Source organism: Zophobas morio, unplaced genomic scaffold (genome assembly GCF_036711695.1).
Source record: "Zophobas morio isolate AGI-343-1 ecotype UQ-CSIRO unplaced genomic scaffold, CSIRO_AGI_Zmor_V1 ptg000011l, whole genome shotgun sequence".
Lineage (NCBI taxonomy): Eukaryota > Metazoa > Arthropoda > Insecta > Coleoptera > Tenebrionidae > Zophobas > Zophobas morio.
In genome coordinates, this window is record NW_026972116.1 from 18,781,134 (window position 1) to 18,803,252 (window position 22,119).

The 22,119-nt window shown below is 32.9% G+C and overlaps 1 protein-coding gene across 1 annotated transcript in view; it reads right to left on the reverse strand.

Moving 5' to 3' along the window:
* Positions 1 to 3,698: 3,698 nt before the first annotated feature.
* The window catches only part of LOC135127124 (ETS translocation variant 1), a 45,016-nt gene continuing 26,595 nt past the window's right edge, over positions 3,699 to 22,119 (reverse strand). Inside the window, exons 7-10 of the mRNA XM_064053465.1 lie at positions 9,469 to 9,558; positions 4,259 to 4,449; positions 4,094 to 4,202; positions 3,699 to 4,036 (exon numbers count right to left, since the gene is read on the reverse strand). Of these exons, the coding sequence (XP_063909535.1) occupies positions 3,792 to 4,036; positions 4,094 to 4,202; positions 4,259 to 4,449; positions 9,469 to 9,558 (635 nt within the window). The 3' untranslated portion in view covers positions 3,699 to 3,791. The remainder of the gene's footprint in view (positions 4,037 to 4,093; positions 4,203 to 4,258; positions 4,450 to 9,468; positions 9,559 to 22,119) is intronic.

A 22,119-nucleotide genomic window follows, 5' to 3' on the forward strand; every position in this document is an offset into this window, starting at 1 on the left:
ACTGGCGACTGTTCCTCTAGTTTTATTTCGCTGATTATTGGAGACTCTAAAAAGGAATCCTGTGACGCTAATGGGTCCGCACTTAAAGCTTTCTTTGGTGGAGTCACGTTCAAGTTTAACCAATTGCTGGGTTTGGATTTTTGTACGGGTTCGGTGCTTGACCGACGCTTTTTAATAGGGGGCTGCGGGTTTTCGTCGTCTGAATCGGAGTTGCTCCAGGAGATGTCCGTGTCTGTTTTACTTTCTTGGGAGTCGTTGTAGATTTTTGATAACCAACGTCTCGTTGAGGACATTTTTACGACCATTTTTTGGTGTGGTTGAAAAACCGGGTTGTAAATAAACAATCTAACCTTTGTGACTTTCTAACCTAAAAAAGCGGAAATTTTTAAAATGTTTTTGGTTATGTTTGCTACCAACTGGTGTTACCAACTGATACTAAACGTCACAGGAAGTATTGTTAGTTGCATAACCAAAACGGTTTTTTTTTAATTTTAAGAGTCTTCTGAAAAGTACTTACAATTACAAGACGTTTAAGAAATTACTACAAAAGTATAAAAGCGCTTAATTCCTTTTAAGTGTTTTTTAAAAATTAGGACTGTCAATGTCAAAATTAGTAATACACATTTTAGCATTGTTAGTTACATAACCAAACGTTTTATTAGTTTTATCTGCAATGTACCGGGTGACCATTAATAAATGAAGCAAATTTTTGGATTAGCAGTTCTGAATTATTGGCAGCAATGTAACATATCGGTTTACAGTTGGCAATTCTGACACGAGCGCGCCTAAAATTCATGACCAAAATTTGAATTGGTCTTCAGGTATGTCATCACAAAGTTTTAAACATGTTGCCAATCTGACAACAAAAAATAGTTAATATTAATAGTCACTCGGTATTAAAAGACCTACACCATTCTAGACACTACTATTTTTTACCAATATGTTATATATTATTATATTTTCATGTTTTTGACCAGTTTTTGCCTTCTCATTGTCAACATGTTTATAATTAAAGTGAGATTTATAAACTTGTCCCCGTTGCAGTTGCTGTTACCGCTGACGTTGCTTTTAGAGCTGAAAATTATCATTTATAAATTCCGTTTTACCATTTTAGACATGTTTTAAGTTTCTTGTTGTCGAAATAAGTCTACAGATATTAAGAAAAAGAGGATAAATGTACCCCCGCCCACCCACCCTATCTCAATTGTGATGATTTCTTCAATCGTCGAAAGTCAAAGAAGCGGAATTGCATAATCCTTATTTTCTTAAAAAAAAATTACCATTTTAAATGTGTTTTAAGTTTCTAAGAATAAAAAATCATCACAATTGAGATGGGGTGGGTGGGCGGGGTTTATATTTTGCCTTTATTTCTTAATACACATACTTAGTATACTTTCAACAGCACGATAGTCAAAAACATGTTTTTAATTTCTTGTTAAGAAACAAGTATTTTGCAGTTAAGTTACGCCCTCTTGGTTCACGACAAATAAAAAAAATCATTACATTTGAGTTAAGGTGGGTGGGCGGGTTTACATTTTACCTTTTTCTTTTAATATGTATAGACTTCTTTTCACAACATGAAATTTAAAACTTGTTTAAAATGTTATGAAAAGATAGGTATGTATAGTAAGAAAAAAAAACAAACTATAAGCTTCGCCCACCCACCCTATCTCGAATCTGATGTTTTTTTTTTATTTATCGTAAGTCGAGAGGCGGAGCGTAATTGCAAAATCGATATTTCCGTATACAAATTTACCATTTTAAACATTTTTTAAGTTTCTTGCTGTGAAAAGATGACTACACATAGTATTAAGAAAAAAAGGCAAAATGTAAGCCTCGCCCACTTGACCTATGTCAATTGCAATGATTTTTTTCTTCGTCGTGAGCCAAGGGGGCGGAGCTTAACTGCTAGAAATTAAAAACATGTTTTTGAGTACCTATCGTGTTATTCAAGGAATACTATATTAATAAAAAATTAAAGTCAAAGATTAAGCCCCACCCATACCTCCCCTGATCTAAATAGTAATGAAGTTTGCATTCATTGACCGATCTAGGGGCGGAGCCTAATGGCAAAATACATATTTCTTTACAAAAATTTACCATTTTAAATGTGTTTTAAGCTTCTAAGAATAAAGAAAATCATCACAATTGAGATTGGGTAGGTGGGCGGGGTTTATATTTTGCCTTTTTTCTTAATACACATAGTATTCTTTGAACAACACGATACTGAAAAACATGTTTAAATTTCTTGTAAAGAAGCAAATATTTTGCAGTTAAGTTACACCCTCTTGGTTCACGACGAATAAAAAAAAATCATCACAATTGAGATAGGGCGGGTTGGGGGGGGATGCTTACATTTTGCCTTTTTGTTTTAATATGTGTAGACTTCTTTTCACAACATGAAACTTAAAACTTCTTTAAAATGGAAAATTTGTATAAGGAAATATCGATTTTGCAATTAGGCTCCCCCCCATAATTGCAAAAATGTACCATTTTAACCATCTTCGAACTTTCTTGTTGTGAAAAGATGGCTATGTATATTAAAAAAAAGCTAAAATATAAGCCCCGCCCACCCACCGTATCTCTATTCTGATGATTTTTTTTTATGCGTCGTAAGTCGAAGCGGAGCTTAATTGTAAAATCCTTATTTTGCTACGAGAAATTACCGTGTGAAATATGTTCTTAAGTAATCGAAAAAAGAAAACTAAATATATTACGTACTTTAAAAAAGAAGATCAAAAGAGAAGTCCCACCCATCCGTCTCAGTCTCACTCGTGATGAATTTTTTATTCGTTGTCAGACTGAGGGGCGGAGCGTAATTGCAAAATCGATAGTTTCTTATACAAATTTACCATTTTAAACATGTTTTAAGTTTCTTGTTGTGAAAAGATGACTACACATATTAAGAAAAAAAGGCGAAATGTAAGCCTGGCCCACTGGACCCTTCTCAATTGTGACGATTTTTTTATTCATCGTGAGCCAAGGGGGCGGAGCTTAATTGTGAAATCCTTATTTCTCTACAAGAAATAAAGAGCACGTTTTTGAGTATCGCGTTGTTCGAAGAATACTATGTATATTAAGAAAAAAACAAGCAAAAAATTAAGCCCCACCTATATCCATTACAAGCTCAATTGTGATGAATTTTTCATTCGTTGTTAGGTCGAGGGGCGGAGCCTAATTCCAAAATCGATACTTTTCTACAAAAATTTACCATTTTCAACATGTTTTTACCTTTCTTGTTGGGAAAAGAAGACTACAGATATTAAGAAAAAAGGGCAAAATGTAAACCCTTATAGTTATAATACCTAATCTGTTTTTGACGCGAACAACAATAAATCTTCTTAATTTAAACGTCGAGAACCATCTTTAACAATGCATAAGTACTGACAGAAAGCTGCAGTATAAATACAATACCGCAATTTGATTGGTTGAAAACCAAACGTCAACGGCAACGTAACGGGGAAAGTTAAAGTTGGTCATCTCGAATGTCACCCCAACGGCGTGCCAACTTTCAACAGCAACGCGTATTTATCTTACGATAACGTCAACGTCAGCGACAAGTTTATAAATCGACCTTAATGGGATTTTCATCCCCTTGCTGAGCAAAAATCACAAAACAAAGTAATTTAGTGATTTTATTGATACAACATTAATGTATTCATAATCATTTACACAAATTTAACATAATATCATTTATCTTGACTTTCACAACTGACTAATGTTAGAAGAAAGGAGTATCTCATAAATAAACATTGCACCATTTTTAGATTTTCGTTTCTTAAACTACCAGCTTAAGGATAACGCGTGTGTTTAGAATCCTGCAAATAAGGATGCAAGTGTTGGTAAGGATGGGCAATTCCACAGTTATAGAAATTGAGCATGTCCGTATAAGCCAGATGATGTGTGTCACTTTTGGTACTAAGATTTTCGGGCCTGTTTGCGATTTGTGTTCGCACTGAATTTTCATGATGGTTGCCGTAAGCCATATTGAATAACGCGTCTGGATCGCAGACAAATTTGTAAACGTATCGTTCACCTAAAATTTACCACGACTCATTTAACACAAAAGACAGAGAAATATTTTAGTACGTACCTGCTACTTTTTGCATGATTCCTTTTTCGTAGTAGTATCTTAAAGACCGGCTAAGTTTATCGTAATTCATTGCAGGACGGTTTTTTTGGGCGCCCCATCTTCGGGCCACCTGAAATATTACATTTGTAATAGTGTCAAAATAGGTACACTTTTTTTTTTAATAACCTCTTCGGGTTCTATTAGTTTAAACTCCATTCCTCGACCTGTCCAAGCTATACATCCAGCGCTTGCATCAGGTGCGTCTAAAAGAGCCACCAGGAATTGCCACAGTTGCAGAGAGCCTCTTCTGCCGTTGGGGTTTTGAAAACTTGAACGATTATCGGGCGTTTCGCGGGATTTTTCGTCCAAAGTTTTTTCTGTAAAATTGAATATTTTATATTTTATTAATTTAGAGATGCTCGAAATTTTGTGTAAAACATTCATACTGCCACCACTGAACCGATTGCGAGTTGGTTAATTTTGGAGCTTCGACACCCATCACAGTTTGAGGGGTGGTTTTTTAAAGCTAAATTTTGTATACAATTATCCCGCAATATGTATTGTCACCACAGAATTTAAAATGCATCGGTTAAATTTTAAGCGCGGTCGACCAAAACAATTTTTGCGGTAATTTCCAAGGGCTACTGGTAGACAATGCAGATTCATCGGTTCATTTTTCAGCTTGGTGGGTGCTTTAAACTACAACTTTTTGTACTATGTCTAGGAATTAGTGCAATGTCACACTTGGCATTGTTTTTAGATTTTACTTAAGAACTGTTTGTGAAAACTTGAATTTTCAATTAATTTAAGCCTTGGTTAATTTTTAGTTTCATAATGCATAACCCATACTGCGCTCAGCGCCAGGGTTAAAGATGGGTGGGTTTTATTATTTTCTTCATAAAATGATGAAAATTTGCACTACAAGGGACTATTTAAATCTAGAGTTTAAGAATACAGGGTGTCGTACGTTTTTTTGCTGCTAAGTGTAGGTATCTCTGATTTAGTGAGAAATTTTAGTCTTCATTTTGCTACTATTTTTTGGTATTAGGTTTAGTTTCAACTTTATTTTCTTTGTGTAATATTCTAATATGCAGTCTGAATTCTATTTACTCAAAACTAAAAAAAGCAACAAAAATCAGCTTCATTAAAAAATATGTAAGAGAACTTAAAACATAGTCAGGGGTGGATGCAACCTGGCAAAAAAATCTGACAGAAATTTTACTTCATTGAGATTATTAAAGTATATAAAATTTGGATTCGGAGACCTACAACTAGTGGTCCTACCCGCCCTCGCTCGTGATATCTTTTTTTTTGAAGTAATTTGAACCTTCTGTGCTTTGTTTTTAAAGTAGTTTGGAAGGATATCGGGGACCCATGATGCTTTTGTTTTTGAAATATTTTAAAAGAACTCGAAGATCCCTTCTCTCGTTTTTAAAGTACCTAATTTGAAAGAATCTCGAGAACCCCTTGTATTTTGTTTTTGAAGTAGTTTGAAAAAATCTTGGGGACACCCTGTGGGTCTAATTTATGAAGTGATTTGAAAGATTCTCGGGGGCCCCTGGTGTTTTGTTATCGATATATTTTGAAAAAATTTCGGGGAAGCCTTATCTTGTTTTTGAAGTAATTTGAAAGAATCTCGGGAACCTCTTGTGCTTTGTTTTTGAAATAGTTTGAAAGAATCTCGGGGTCCATGGTCTTATTTTTGAAGTAATTTGAAAGAATCTCGGGAACCCCTTGTATTTTGTTTTTGAAATAGTTTGAAAGAATCTCGGGGTCCATTGTCTTATTTTTGAAATAATTTAAAACAATCTCGGGAACCTCTTGTGTTTTATTTTTGAAGTACTTTGATCCCCAGTGGATCTTGTGTTTGAAGTAATTTGAAAGAATCTCGGGAACCCCTTGTATTTTGTTTTTGAAGTAGTTTGAAAAAAATTTGGGGACACCCTGTAGGTCTAGTTGTTGAAGTAATTTGAATAAATCTCGGGGGGCCCTGGTGTTTTGTTATCGAAATATTTTGAAGACATTTCGGGGAGGCCTTGTCTTGTTTTTGAAGTAATTTGAAAGAATCTCGGAAGCGTCTTCTGTTTTGTTTTTGAAGTCGTTTGAAAGAATTTCGGGAACCTTTGTGGATCGTGCTTTTTGAAGTAAGTTAAAAGAATCTCGGGAACCTCTTGTGCTTTGTTTTTGAAACAGTTTGAAAGAATCTCAAGGATTCTTATCTTATTTTTGAAGTAATTTAAAAGAATCTCGGAGACCCCTTCTATTTTGTTTTTGAAGTATAGTTTGAAAGAATCTCGGGGTCCATGGTCTTATTTTTGAAGTAATTTAAAAGAATCTCGGGAACCTCTTGTGTTTTATTTTTGAAGTACTTTGATCCCTAGTGGATCTTTTGTTTGAAGTAATTTGAAAGAATCTCGGGAACCCCTTGCATTTTCTTTTTGAAATAGTTTGAAAAAATCTTGGGGACACCCTGTGTGTGTCGGGAATTTGTTGTTGAAGTAATTTAAAAGAATCTCGGGCCCTCCTGGTGTTTTGTTATCGAAATATTTTGAAAAAATTTCGGGGACGTCTTGTCTTGTTTTTAAAGTAATTTGAAAGAATCTCGGGGACCCCTTGTATTTTGTTATTGAAATAGTTTGAAAGAATCTTGGGAACATCTTGTGGGTCTTGTTGTTGAAGTAATTTCAAAGAATCTCGGGGGCCCCTGGTGTTTAAAGTAATTTGAAAGAATTTCGAAAGCGTCTTGTGTTTTGTTTGTTTTTAAAGTAGTTTGAAACAATTTCGGGGAACCTCTGTAGATCTTGCGTTTTGAAGTAATTTGGAGGAATCTCGGGAACCTCTTGTGTTTTGTTTTTGAAGTAATTTGAAAGAACCTTGGGCGCCATTGTCTTGGTTTCGGAGTAATTTAAAAGAATCTCGGGAGCCTCTTGTGTTTTGTCTTTGAAGTAATTGAAAGAATCTCGGGGACCCCTTGTATTTTGTTATTGAAATAGTTTGAAAGAATCTTGGGGACACCTTGTGGGTTTTATTGTTGAAGTAATTTCAAAGAATCTCGGGGGCCCTTGGTGTTTTGTTATCGAAATATTTTGAAAAAATCTCGGGTAAGTCTTGTTTTGTTTTTAAAGTCATTTGAAAGAATCTCGAAAGCGTCTTGTGTTTTGTTTGTTTTTGAAGTAGTTTGAAAGAATTTCGGAGAACCTCTGTGGATCTTGCGTTTTGAAGTAATTTGGAAGAATTTCGGGAACCTCTTGTGTTTTGTTTTTGAAGTAGTTTGAAAGAATCTCGGGCTCCATTGTTTTGGTTTCGACGTAATTTAAAAGAGTCTCTGGAGCCTCTTGTGTTTTGTCTTTGAAGTAATTTCAAAGAATCTCGGGGACCACTTGTATTTTGTTATTGAAATAGTTTGAAAGAATCTTGGGGACACCTTGTGGGTCTTGTTGTTGAAGTAATTTCAAAGAATCTCGGGGGCCCTTAGTGTTTTGTTATCGAAATATTTTGAAAAAATCTCGGGGAGGCCATGTTTTGTTTTTAAAGTAATTTGAAAGAATCTCGAAAGCGTTTTGTGTTTTGTTTGTTTTTGAAGTAGTTTGAAAGAATTTCGGGGAATCCCTGTGGATCTAGCGTTTTGAAGTAATTTGGAAGAATCTCGAGAACCTCTTGTGTTTTGTTTTTGAGGTAGTTTGAAAGAATCTTGGGCTCCATTGTCTTGGTTTCGAAGTAATTTAAAACACTCTCGGGAGCCTCTTGTGTTTTGCCTTGAAGTAATTTGAAAGAATTTCGGGGACCCCTTGTATTTTCTTTTTGAAATAGTTTGAAAGAATCTTGGGACACCCTTTGCGTCTTGTCGGTGAAGTAATTTCAAAGAATCTCGGGGAAGCCATGTTTTGTTTTTAAAGTAATTTGAAAGAATATCGAAAGCGCCTTGTGTTTTGTTTGTTTTTGAAGTATTTAGAAAGAATTTCGGGGATCCCTGTGAATCTTGCTTTTTGAAGTAATTTGAAGAAATCTCGTGAACCTCTTGTGTTTTGTTTTTGAAGTAGTTTGATTCTCAGTGGATTTTCTCTTTGAAAAAATTTGAAATAATCTCGGGGACCCCTTGTGTTTTGTTTTTGAAGTAATTTAAAAGAATCTCGGAGATCCCTTGTATTTCGTGTTTAAAGTAGTTTGAAAGAGTCTCAGAGATCCCTTGACTTGACTGACCTAAGCTGACCTGACTTGATCTGAGCTGATTTGACCTGATTTAATTTGACCTAAGCTGACTTGATTTCACCTGACCTGACTCACCTGACCTGAGCTGAGCTGACTTACAGACCTTATTTAGGATTACAATTTAAAATTATTTTAAAATATACAGTGCATTTCGTTTCTGAAGTAGAAGAAATAGGTATAATATCAGATACAAGGATTTTTGTGTTCAACATTTTTTAAATTATTTGCATTTTTACGGAAAAAAGACCATATTTAAAAATTCATAGCGGCGCCATTTTTAAAGTTGAAACTTTCTAGTCATCATAATATATTAAAAATCGAACAAGTTTTCAACTTGTTTATACAGAATGCCTAAATTTGAAAATTAGCAGTTTTGTTTAAATGCGACATTCTGTACTTTATATTTTCGAGCTTGTCTCTAAATAAGCTTTCTTTTGACATATTTTTGGGGGTTATCTTAGTAGATTTATGTTATGTGGTTGGGTTAAATCCTTAACAAACTTGGTATCGAAAGAAGCTTATTTAGAGACAAGGTCTAGAATGTTATAAAATATAGTCTCCCATTTGACTAACGTAAGAAAATCGACAATACACAATTTTAATCACCCTGTATAAATAGTTTAAATGTTGTTTGATTTTTGCGGAGTGAAGCTGTAAATTTTAAATATGACCAATTTTTCCTAGAAAATAAAATCGTGAAACGTATTTATACAGACAAACATTATGATATGAGGTACTCTAGTCAACTAATATTATAACTAATATTTAATCCATGGCACGTCGAAAATCTGCAACTTAACCTCACATTTTAGTATACGATGGATTAATAAAACACATATGATTTTCGCTACGTTTCCTTCTATCATAAACGTCAATTTGATACCTTTTTCACTTGAGCATCCGGTTTTTTTTTAGTTCAAACAAACTGGTGTTGCATTTGAACCTAAATAATTTGATATTTTAACAAAACACCACTAGCAAAAATTGATTTAAAAATTGACTTTGAAACGCATTTTCTTTTACAGTTCTACTTTCACAATTTAATCAAAGATATGACCAATATTTCCATGGCCAACTCTAATCGGAGAACTTTTTGATCACCATTTACATTATTTTTGCTATTAGAAATTATATTCTTATTTTTCGATAAACATTACCAAACATAAGTATAATATTTAACAACAAACCTGTGTTAGCTAGTCCCACTGGCTGCTTCCAATGAATTTTATTTGGACTTGAGGCTGTCTTACATTTGTCGTAAGGCGTCCTAAAATTTGCTGAAACAAAGAAAACATAATTTGTAAGCAATATTTAATCAACTTTAGCTAAAAATCATACAGTGTGATTATAAACGATTTATACGGTAGTGGACAGTGAATTTCGTTCACCCAATTTCTTTGACAGAAAAAAACTCTAAATTAGCCCTTAGATCTTTCTAACCTTTTTTTGTCATTTTGACATAAAGGGGCAAACATTTTTTTATACGATAACTAACACTAGTCCGCGGTAAGCCCAAAAGTGTAGCGACATCCCGTCTTGGAAAAGGGAGATTAGTTTACCTTCATTAAAATAACTAATCGATGGCAGGTTCAAAGCTAAATTAAATTTGACAATACTTACGTCAGTCATAATGACAATAAAGCACCGACTACAGTGAATTTTTGTGAATTGTGTGAACGTAATTCACTGTCCGCGACTGTACCTGATTTGACTGATATGACTAAAGTAGTATTTTGCTGTATAGTAATAGGCAATTTGATGTGAAAAGCGTTTACAGTCACAATACTTAACGAAAGTAGCGGTTTTTTTAAAATTTTATTTAATGAAAAAGCAATACATTTTTATTGACCAGCATCTGTTGTGGACACTCTGTTTCACTCTAAAATTGTTATAAAGCCTCAAAAATATTTAAAAATTTAAACACTTAATCTTTCAACTGGTTTTAAACAATTTTTGTAAATCCTTTCGTCATTTTGATTTTTTTATATAATTTTGACTCACTTAATAGTTCTACTCTTGTTTAGACTTTCTGTGGTGAGAGTCGATAGTAATGTAGTGACCTGTTTTTCAGTTTTACAGTATACATTGAACTATAACTATTAATATTTGTAACAATAAATCCGAAAACTGGTGTTAATTTTTATCGGTGCTGTTAAATTTTTCATTTTAAAATATTGACGAGTTCTTGAGTTTTGCATTTATTTTCGTTAACAACGGTGAAAACATAGTCCTCATAATTTGATCATTTCTTCAGAAAATATTCACACTTGTAACTTGTAATATGTAATATATTGTTATATAATTTTGATTTTTTTCAACAATCTGGATGTCTAGGTTAAAAAGTAAAGACGGATTCATAAACCACAAGTGCAGGAGTATGTTGTTTTATAAAATTTAAAAACTTGGCAAAATTTTCAAATGACGTTATCAGATTGTTGTGATAGTCACACAGTATCGTTTCGTATCCAAACGCGATTGTTCTTCAAAACTAGTTAAAATTACAACTCGCTCTAGTTAAAACTTTGCGTTAATTTGTAAACAAGATTTAATAAACTTTAATATTCCGATCAGCGTCGAAGCAGTGTGACAATTTCCTTCGACATATTCTTCTATCGATACCAAAGACGTGACGACAATTTTAAAACGGCTTTATAGAAAATCAAAATTCATTCTTTCGCGATTAAAATCTGCATAGAACGCCTCCTGCGGATAAATATATTATATAAAGCCGCATGCAAATAAATCTGCTGCTTTTGGAACGGCAGGGAGCAGGATTTGATTATGACTGCGAGCTAAATAAAAAGATGGGGATGTCATTTCGTCGTTTCGCGTCACAAACTACAAGTGTCCACCTTCCTCTAACACAGAAATATAATTCCAAACAACGGCCATCGCACTTTACTTATTACAAATTTACATGTAATCTTCGCATAATCACTAATAACTAATTTAAATTAATGCTGGTCCATAATCTTGTCGGGATAAATCTTTCGCATTAATGAGCATTAATAGCCAGCAGACGACTCTGCAAAATGCACCCTTCATCATTATTGCAGACCGGTGTAATCACCTGACACACCATTAATAATATCGCTGGGTTATCGAAGACGATTTTTCTGGGATTCATTTCAAACACTATTGTTAGTTTGATGTGTTTGTACAATGTTCGATACCTCAAAAGTGGAATTCATTTGCGGTATACATAAATTCTGCCCACCGAATCCGAATCCATTATGTGTTTGTATGCACAGTGGACTAGGGGGTGCATGTAACAGCTTTATTAATATTGATTAGTTTCAATTAAAATCTTCAGCTCGTGCGATATGCCGGGAGGTTTCGTGGCCGCCGCTAAAAGGTATCAGCCAAACAAGTCGATTAATATTAACCCTTCCATTGTTGAATTTAAAGCTTTGTTGACGCTGAGTGTTTATCTTCTGGAAGTACGTATGTGTAATGTATATGTTAAAACAGTGAGTAAAAGTGAGGAATTCGCTTCAAGAGAAAGGACAGGTGCCAAAATTTTGGGTGTACGTGTTTTTGAAATCGATCGATAACGGTTTCGTTGATGGTTTTTCGAGTTAAAGGCAAATTATTGAAAATAAACTTCTTTGAAGATAATTAACGTAGCGCTTTAACTGTTTACGAAGGTTTGAGAAAAAGATGCCGTTAATATCTTATTTGTTTTTCAGATTACGGAGTTTTTTTTCATCGAATGATAATTTTCTGACGACAGTCTGATGTATATTTTTGAATTTAATGTCACTCGCAACACTTCCAGTAATATACATGTTTAAAATTCACGTCCCAATAAATAGGAAAAGTCATTCAGTTAATTTTTTAACAATTTTAATTTTTGATGAATTTTGTGCGAAATCTTAGTTTGCTGGATCGTTTATCCCATCTTTGGAACGCAAAATTCGTCATGATATAAATTTAACCGTAGTTTGAAATATCGCTGATAAAGATTTTCCAATTCTCATAATTCTGAAAAATTGACATTCAAAGATTTATTCAGAATGTCCCATGCTATACAGTATGGACACAGCTAAATATTTCCAGAACAGTTTTTCAACACTCATTGAAATTTGGTATGCAGGTAAAATATTTAAACTCCATCCTCTGAAATATTATTCAAATTTCCACCAACATTTGAAGGGTGTTGGGAGAAAACAATGAATGTCACATTTTTATAATTTTTTTAGTTATTAGTAATTTTACACAAGTTCAATGAGTATTTTTTTAAATGTTGTAAACTGGGGACAAAACATTGGTAGTCCTTAATAATACCGAGAGATCCAAAAAGAAATTAGTCAAAATTGACCATGCACGAAAAGCCGTTTGTTTAATTTTTACTTCCCGAGCGTAAGCAAAGGAAGTATTGTAATCGAGTCCGTCGGCCGACTCTCTACTTTTACGTTTTCTCGATCTTTCATGACCCCTAGAAGACGAAGAAATAGGTCTCCCATTTCCGTCTGTCCGTCCGTCTGTCCGTCCGTCTGTCCGTCTGTCCGTCTGTTGTCCCGGATTTTTATTAGACAGATAATCTCCGAAAGTACTCTACCGATTGTTGTGAAATTTTGTACTTATATTAAGAATATCATGTAGATGGTAAAACGCTAACCAAAATTTGTCTAATCATCCCCACCACTAATGCGATGACGTCACTTCAAAATTGTACATAGTAAATGGGTTTTCAATTGTATAAAATAACATAGTCCTACACATGTAGTTTACAACTCTGAATCGACTTTTCACCCGAAACGTCCAGATTTTTGGAAAAAAAATCAAAATTATAAAACAATATTTTGAAATTTAATTTTTAATCTGCTAACCCGAATGCTTTGAAATGTTGCAGATGTTTTAAGGCTATAAAGAGCATCATAAATCTTTAGTCAAAAAATATTTGCTTATCCCCTCCAAAAACTTGATGACGTCAGCTCAAAAGTTTGTGGAATAAATCATATCTAAAATGTACAAAATATGATGAGTCTGTACTTGTGATCTATCACTCCATTCATATTTTTTGGATTTGCATATACAGGGTGACTCAAAAAAATTAATGAATGCGTAAATATATTTTATTGATTTAATCAGGAACTACAAAACGGAATGCTCTGACATCTTGCACATGTTTTAAGGTTATAAAGAACATAATAAATATTTAGTCAAAATATATTTGCTTATCCCCTCCAAAAACTTTATGACGTCAGCTCGAAAGTTTGCCGAATAAATCATATCTAAAATGTACAAAATATGATGAGCCTGTACTTGTCATTTATCACTCCATTCATATTTTTTGGATTTGCATATACAGAGTGACTCAAAAAAATTAATGAATGCGTAAATATATTTTATTGATTTAATCAGGAACTACAAAACGGAATGCTCTGACATCTTGCACATGTTTTAAGGTTATAAAGAGCATAATAAATGTTTAGTCAAAATATATTTGCTTATCCCCTCCAAAAACTTGATGACGTCAGCTCGAAAATTTGCCGAATAAATCATATCTAAAATGTACAAAATATGATCAGTCTGTACTTGTGATCTATCACTTCATTCATATTTTTTGGATTTGTATATACAGGGTGATTCAAGAAAATAAATGAAAGCGTAAATTTATTTTACTGATTTACTCAGGAACTACAAAACCGAATGCTTCGAAATCTTGAAGATATTTTAAAATTATCATAAGCATGGTAAATTTTTGATCAAAACGTATTTGGTCGTCCCCCCTAAAAAATTTATGACGTCACCACAAAATTTTGCTGAATTGATCCTATCTAAAATGTATAAAATATGGTGAGTCTCTTCTTGTGATTTATCATTCCATTCAAATTTTTTCGATTTGCATATACAGGGTGACTTAAAAAAATTAATGAAGGCGTGAATTTATTTTATCGATTTAATCAGGAATTACAAAACCGAATGCTTTGAAATCTTGGGAATATTTTAAAGTTATTATAAGCATGGTAAACTTTTGTTCAAAATGTATTTGTTCATCCCTCCTAAAAAAATTGATGACGTCACCCTTAAATTTTGCTAAATAAATCCTATCTAAAATGCAAAAAATATGATGAGTTTGTACTTGTGATTTATCATCCCATTCATATTTTTTAGATTTTCTTAAGAGGTGGTTCAAAAAAATTAATGAAGTCAATTTATTTTATTGATTAAATTAAAGGCAACACTTATTATTAGTATTACACCCCAACCAACCCAATTTGGTAGACACAAAATTTGTTGAAGGAAAAACTCGGTTGAAACATAAGGGTAGCACGCTTATTTACATCGACTTTAACATTACAGACCTGCATTTGTTTTATGCGCTCACTTGGTTCCGCGAATGTGAAATAGACATGTTTATAATCAACCAGTTGTGAATTTCACCGTCAAGAATTAAAATAAAACCAAATGTTTTATATAATAAGCGGAAGTCGAAGCAATAAAACCGATGGTCGTTTTGTTTACAGTTTCTCTGTTTGACTCTCACGTATGCTGTTACGCTTGTCATCTTAAATTAAGAATGTTTATACATAAACGATTTTCAGTTGCCGTATACGTGAGTAAATTGTTTCGTTATTTTATTGATTATAAAAAATCAATATTCAAAACGACCCAATTCATTTTCCCGAAAATTTGGGAATACAATAATTTTATTCTTAGTATTACACTACATCTATCCCAACTGATATACGTGTCCTTGCAAAAATGTTGATGACGTCATCGCAATTTTTTTTTAAATTCCCACTACAAAAATGTAATGAGAAAAAAAACACAATAGGCATGCAGTCGTCAAGTTTCCGACAGCGAGGGAAGTACTGTCTAAACTCTTTAGACCAATTTTTTATTAAACGTCGCACTGACAAAAGTAATTTGCAATGTAACATTATAAAAATTCAAAGTGGACTCGCCCACCCACCTGATTTTCCTCTTGATTACTCATTTTGTTGGACAAAAGTGGGTTTTAGGTTGATTAACAACGGAATTTAGACGAAAAGGTAGAATTAACCCCACTCACCTCCGCTTTTGGATGTCATTGGTTTTTGTGATTAAATGAAGACTGAATTTTACTATGTCAAATGGCGAACTAGATTTACAAAAATTCAAAGTGGCCCCGCCCATCCACCCGGTTTTCTTTTTGGTCACTCATTTTATTGGACAAAAGAGGAATTTCATAGTGACAAACAACGAAACCTTGACAAAAAACGTAAAACTAATCCCACCCACCACTGCTATTGAATTTCATTAGTTTTTTTGATTAGATGAAGACTGAAGTTTACTACGTCAAGTGGTGAATTAGGCTTAAAATATTCAAAGTGGCCCCACCCACCCACCCGGTTTTCTTTTTGGTCACTCATTTTATTGGACGAAAAGAGCATTTTATATCGAACAACAGTGGAATCTAAACAAAAACCCAAAACTAACCTCAGCTAACTAACTGAGATTTATAGTTAGCTAATACTTGACGACGTTTTCCTTTAGATAAATATATGGACAGAACAGAGATCCGGACATTCACAGTTTTCTTCCAACAGTGTCGGACCTCGTTCAAATTTCATTTTCTATCTCTCGATTTTTATTCATTCATTGCTTTTTCCTGACACCCTTCATTTGTTTTAGATCAACTTGATTTTTTTAATGGCCGCGTGGGTCAAATTTAATATTCTTAAAAAAACATTTTTTTCTGCATAATAAAATCCTTATCCTTAAACGGAACGCACTGCGTATTATTTGAAAAAAAAAAAAATGATAAATTATAGTTCGAAGCGAGTTTTATTAGTCTGCGTCGAAAAATTTTGTTGTATTAATTAGTCCACGTTAAATGAGTGTTTTTTTTCCAGCGGACTTTTGGGACACCCTATATGTATGTATTACTAATACTTTGTCTTAGTGGATGGCGGTGATGTATTGCACTAAAATTGCTTAAAATATCATATACCGAGTGACTATTAATGTTTGTGTTTTTTTTGTTAGGTTGGCAATATATTTAAACTTTTATGATGGCATATCTGATGCAAAAATTGAAATTTTGGGTCCCACAATTTCGAAAATGTGAAAGTTATTTGGCATAGGAAATGTTGTCTTTATCTATCATTAGTTTTTTACCACCTGTGCGTGCGTTGATTGAAAATTTTGATAAAAGTTGATGGAAATTTGAATGATATGTATTTCAGAGTATAAAGTCCAAATACTTTTACTTGTGTAATAAATTTTAGTGAATTCTGATAATTTTACTCTATTTAGCTGTATCCATACTTTTTAGAAACCCTTTATTATAAAAAAAAGTCCTCTAGTAGGCCATGAAATTTATTTTTAAAATAATAATATTGGCAACACCAACGCGTTTCGTGTTCAGTTTGATCAAATAACTGTCAAACAAAGTATCAAATAGCTGCAACGCCAATATCATTATTTTAAAAATATATTTCACGGCTCACTTGAGGATTTTTTTCGATCATATGGTACAGTTCTAAAACTAATAAAAATTTTGCCAAGGCCATTGTTTTTAATTTTTCTTTGATCTGGAGTATGACTTTACTTTACACACATATAGTTTTTCAAATACAACAAATTTTTAAAACGCATCGAAGTTTGATTGCATTGATATTTTCTGAACCAAAATAAAACTAATTATTATTAGAGTTTGCGTTGCCTGTTAAGTTTTGAGTAGAACAGATTAGGTCAGGTCAGGCCAGATCAGGTACAAATTAGTGTCAACATAACTTTTATCCAACTAATCACTTTTTAATTTTGTTCAATTTTTGACACTGATGGTTGACGTAACATCAGTTGACAGAAGGTTGTGATATCACTGATATCAGTTATCACTTCCGTTATACCAATATAAAAGCAAGAGAAGTATACACTTTTATTTAAAGAGTACTGTCAACAGACTCAGTCATTTGTGTTCCCGTAGTTCTATGAAGTGTTATTAAAGAAATGATAAGGCAACATGTACAATGGCAAAATAATTAAAGAAGACTTTTTCTAAGTAATAATTATATTATAACTATAGAAATAAAAAAAAATACAGTTCTGCCAGAGAAAGTTAATTTATCGATCTTGGGTTTGTGTATTGTAGAAAAGGATGTTTTTAACTGAATTAAGCGAAGTATGAGTGGATTATGAAACAGTTTTTTTTTATGAAACTATAAAATTGTTTGGTTACGTCAGTAACATTTTACTTGGGATAAATATTGTTACGAAATAAACCCATACGCCTCCCTAATGCGACGCCTATGGTTCTCGAGGGTTTTCTAGTATGTACGGAGATGATCAATGACAATCGGTGACGGCGGCTGGGCGCGTTCGCTAAGAAAAGCCTGGAAACGGAAGTCGCCATGGGTACTCTAGAAAAATCTCGATCGCGCAATATCTAGAAGGGAAGTATGAGTTTAAATAAAGGCCACCTTTGGAAACCAGGATTCAGTCAATAATGAGTGGAGTCCAGTAATGACGAAAGTCGAGTTTAGTCATCCAACGTAACAATAAATATCAATTTGTATAGACAAAATGTAATACTAGGTAATTACAACAATACTATTTCCAGAGTTTGAAGAAAATGAAAGAAGTTGATTTGAATTTAATCAATAAAATGTATTGCTTCATTGAGTTATTTGTGGTAACAAAAAACGACGCCGTGAAACCGAATTTATAAAACGAATCAAAATCATGTTTTAAGCCTTTAGGGAATTAGAGAAGGCCTTCCTGTGTTTGGTTGGTGGTTTAATAATGTTGGTTGTAAGATGTCTTCAAAAAGGTCATTTCTTATTTTGTGGGTGCAGTGAAAAATTAAAAATACGTAGAATTTTGTATGTAATTTCATAAAAGGGCAATTGTTTAAATAAGCATGAATTGCATTCGATGCCACAGTCTTCCTCCAACGAATGTAATTAGAGTAGTATCAGTTTATTAATCATTTTCTATTTTGAAATGTGTAAAACGTTGACTATTCAATCAATGCGAGTAATTTTAATTTTATTGTTTGTAAATTCACAATTCATTTCAAGATTTTTAATTGTCTGTGGCTCTATACAGCGTGGTGAAAAATCACATATTTAGATTAGGCTTAACTTATTCTTCGTAATAATCTATCTAAAAGTTCTGGATGTTTTTATTTAAGTTCTATAATTTCACATTCATGATTTAAAAACTAATCTTAAATGTGGATCATTTTTGAGAGAAAGACATTGAAATTTATCATCTGTTAAATTATTATCAGTGTGGCCTCGAACTAAGAGGTGTATTTTATTTTTACGTTGTCTTGTATTAATATATATGTTATTTTCTCGCAAACTGAAATTGAACATTTATTCTCGAATTATTATGCTGATTTTGACCGCATTTAATGTGTTTATTTCATAAGTGCTTTGTTTTATGTGATGTGGGGATTTGTTGAGTCCCCGATGTGATTTAGTGAACTCATTTTGAATTAATTATTAATTTGAATAACGCATAATTAAATATCATGTAAAGTCGTTAATGTTTGAGATTGTTGATAAAGTGTGGCATAATTAAATTTTGCTTGTTTGTAATTTTTAACTTTAACCGAAATAAATGCACATACTCAAATTGAAAGCTTTTCTCTCATTGTCGTTGTTCACGTGAATGTTTATCTGCAATAACGGATTTTCGCCGCCAGTAAATCAGGTAGTCTAGCTGGCTGTCTCCTCTGCTATGACGGAAGTAAGCCTCAGAAAAGCGAGTGTTTGAACGCACATCGCGTATTGTAGTTGTGATTATAAAATAGGGTAAATAGAATAGATCAAAAGCAAGCTGATTTCTAAAAAAAAGCAAATAGTGGTCCTATATGTGTGAAATGTGGCAGGCAGGGTAGAGCGTATAATATACGGCAGGTTTTTTACGCATTGTGATATGCTTGATTTTATTTGTTATAATTATAATTACAAAATGCCAAGTAATATTTTTTGCATTCAAAAATTAGGCAAGTTATCAAACAGGAACATATGTAAATTGTGATCTGCAGCCGTGTTCGGTGCCTGTTCTGAGTTGATGGTTTCTTAGAATAATGCGTTTATATCAAACATCGAGTTGTTGTGAGTGACATTTTATTTAGAGTTGCTTACAGAGACTCACCAAAAAAATTAGTGAATGAGAAAATTTATTTATCGTATAACAGTATTGAAAAAAATCACTTGAAACATGTAAGCAGCATGCTTATTCGCTTTACTTTATTACACAAACCTTGCAAAATCAAAAGTCGAATAAGTTATACTGTACTTCAGGGGCGAGGGAAGTTTTGTCGAAATCACCTTCAACCAATTTTTTTATCTACTTGTACATATTTTAAGAGTATTTACTTCCGTTTCTAAAATTTATATAAAAACAAATATTGTCAGTAAAATAACCCAGGAATAAAAACGAAAATCATTAGATTTTACCACATATGTTTTCACTATACTCAAAATTTTTTTGAACAGAAAAAAAATGGTGTCAGGTTACTTTAGCAGAACCTCCCACGCCTCTCAAGTATGTACAATACAATCAGCTTTTTCGAAAAATCATAAAATTTAATTCAAGAATAAAATCAATATTTCATTCTGTTTTTTCTCCATAATAATCACCGATTCTTCGATTTAACGATTTTGGAATTTGTGGCTTTTCCAACTTTTCGACTTCTCATTTACTCGATCTTTCAACTTTGAAATTTCGAAGTTTTTCGTTTTCCCAATTTTTCCATTTTTCGAATTTTCCGTTGTGAGGTTTTTTAACTTTTCCATTCAACAATTCATAATTTTTCGATTCCACCGATCCCTTGGTTTTTCAATTTTCATTTTTCTTTTAATATTTTCATTTTTTGTTTCTCAATTTTTAATTTTGCTATTTGTCGATCATTCAACTTTGCAACTTTTAGGTATTTTCAATTTTACTTCCCGAGCGTAAGCAAACTGTCCGTCTGTCTGAACGTCTGTTCGTCTATCTGTCTGTCTGCCGTCTGTCCGGATTTTTATTAGACAGATAATTTCCGAAACTACTGAACCGATTGTTGTCAAATTTTATATGTGCATTATGAATATCATGTAGACGGTAAAACGCAAACCAAACTTTGACTAATCATCCCCACCAAACTCAATATTGAATTTGTTCGAAATATGTACAATTTTGCTAAACATGCACAGTTGTATGTACTTTTTTTTCTGTTACAATTGACAATCGATGTTTTTCCAAATTTTCCGTTGTTATCACAAAAACGAAAATCGCAAAATCAAATTTTATAATATCATAAAGAAGCAGAAAAACGTTTTTGTCAATTAAAATAGTTCAAGATAATGGGTGGAGCTTAATCTTCGACTTTATTTTTTACTTAATATGCATAGTATTCTTTGAACAACACGATACACAAAAACATGTTGTACATGATAATTTCTTGTAGAGAAATAAGAATTTTAAGCTCCACCTTCTTGGCTCACGATGAATAAAGAAAGTCATCACAATTGAGATAGGGTGGGTGGGCGGGCCTTATATTTTGCACCATCACTTAAGAACATGTTTCACATGGTAATTCTTGTAAAAAATCCGGTTTTTGCAATTAAGCTCAGCCCCCCCCCCCCCCTTGACTAACGACGAACAAAGAAAAAGCGTCACAATTGAGATAGGGTGGGTGGGTGGGGCGTATGTTTCGCATTTTTTCTTCTTATTATATATTGTTTTTACTCCATAACAAGAAACTAAAAACATGTTTAAAATGGTAAATTTTATCCCATACACTTCTCTACAAATTTACCCTTTTAAACATGTTTTCAGTTTCTTGTCGTGAAAAGACAAGTAGTACATACATTAAGAAAAAAAAAAGCAAAATACAAATCCCACCCACCCGCCCTTATCTCAATTCTTATGAATTTTTCCTTGGTTGTCAGATTGAGGGGCGGAGCTTAATTGTAAATTCGATGTTTCCAGACAAAAATGTAGCATTTTAAATGTTTTAAATATATTGTCGTGAAAAGATTGTTACGTATATTCAGAAAAAAGACAAAATTTAAGCTCCGCCTATCCACCACCATCTCAATTGTAATGATGTTATTCGTTGTGAATATTGAAATTCTAAAAAATTGTTATATTTCATACTGTAAATTGTGGAGACGCGAGGGAAGTTCTGTCGAAACAACTTTCAACCATTTTTTTTACAACTTTCCTATTTTGCAATCTTCTTGTGGGATTTTACAGTTTCCCGATATTTAATTTTTCCATTTTTCAGGTTTTCGATTTCTCAATTTTTCATCACAGTTCCAGATCACATTTTAAATTTTATTCAAATTTTTAATTTTGACGAGATGTTTGGATTATCACAATATTAATTACATAATTAGGTACATCTTGACAAAAGAAAAAGAAATGATTTCTCGACGAGATGGACTACAAAATTTTGAATGACGTCTTCAAGTTTGTGCAAGGGATAAACAGATAAATTTATGTTCACGATAACTTTAAAACATGTTCAAAATTTGAGGGTTATTGGGTTCGTAGTTTCTAAGATAAAAGTACCATAAGTAATTTTTTTACGAAATTCTGAGTCCACAAATATTAATAAATCATAGATATAGAAGGATTTATTTTGCAAATTTTAGATAGATTTTATTTTGTCAAATTTTAAGAGGACATTATCATATTTTTGGTGGAGATGTACCGACAAATTTTACTAACACCTTTGAAAAATATTTAAAATATCACAACAATTTGCACAGTCCTTTCGAAAATGACTTGTCTATTAAAGTCATCAGTAGACGACGGGCAGATAGATGATAGAAAAACAGACGACAGACACACAATGTACATACGACAGACATAAACGGGAGAGCTACTTCTTTGTATTCTAC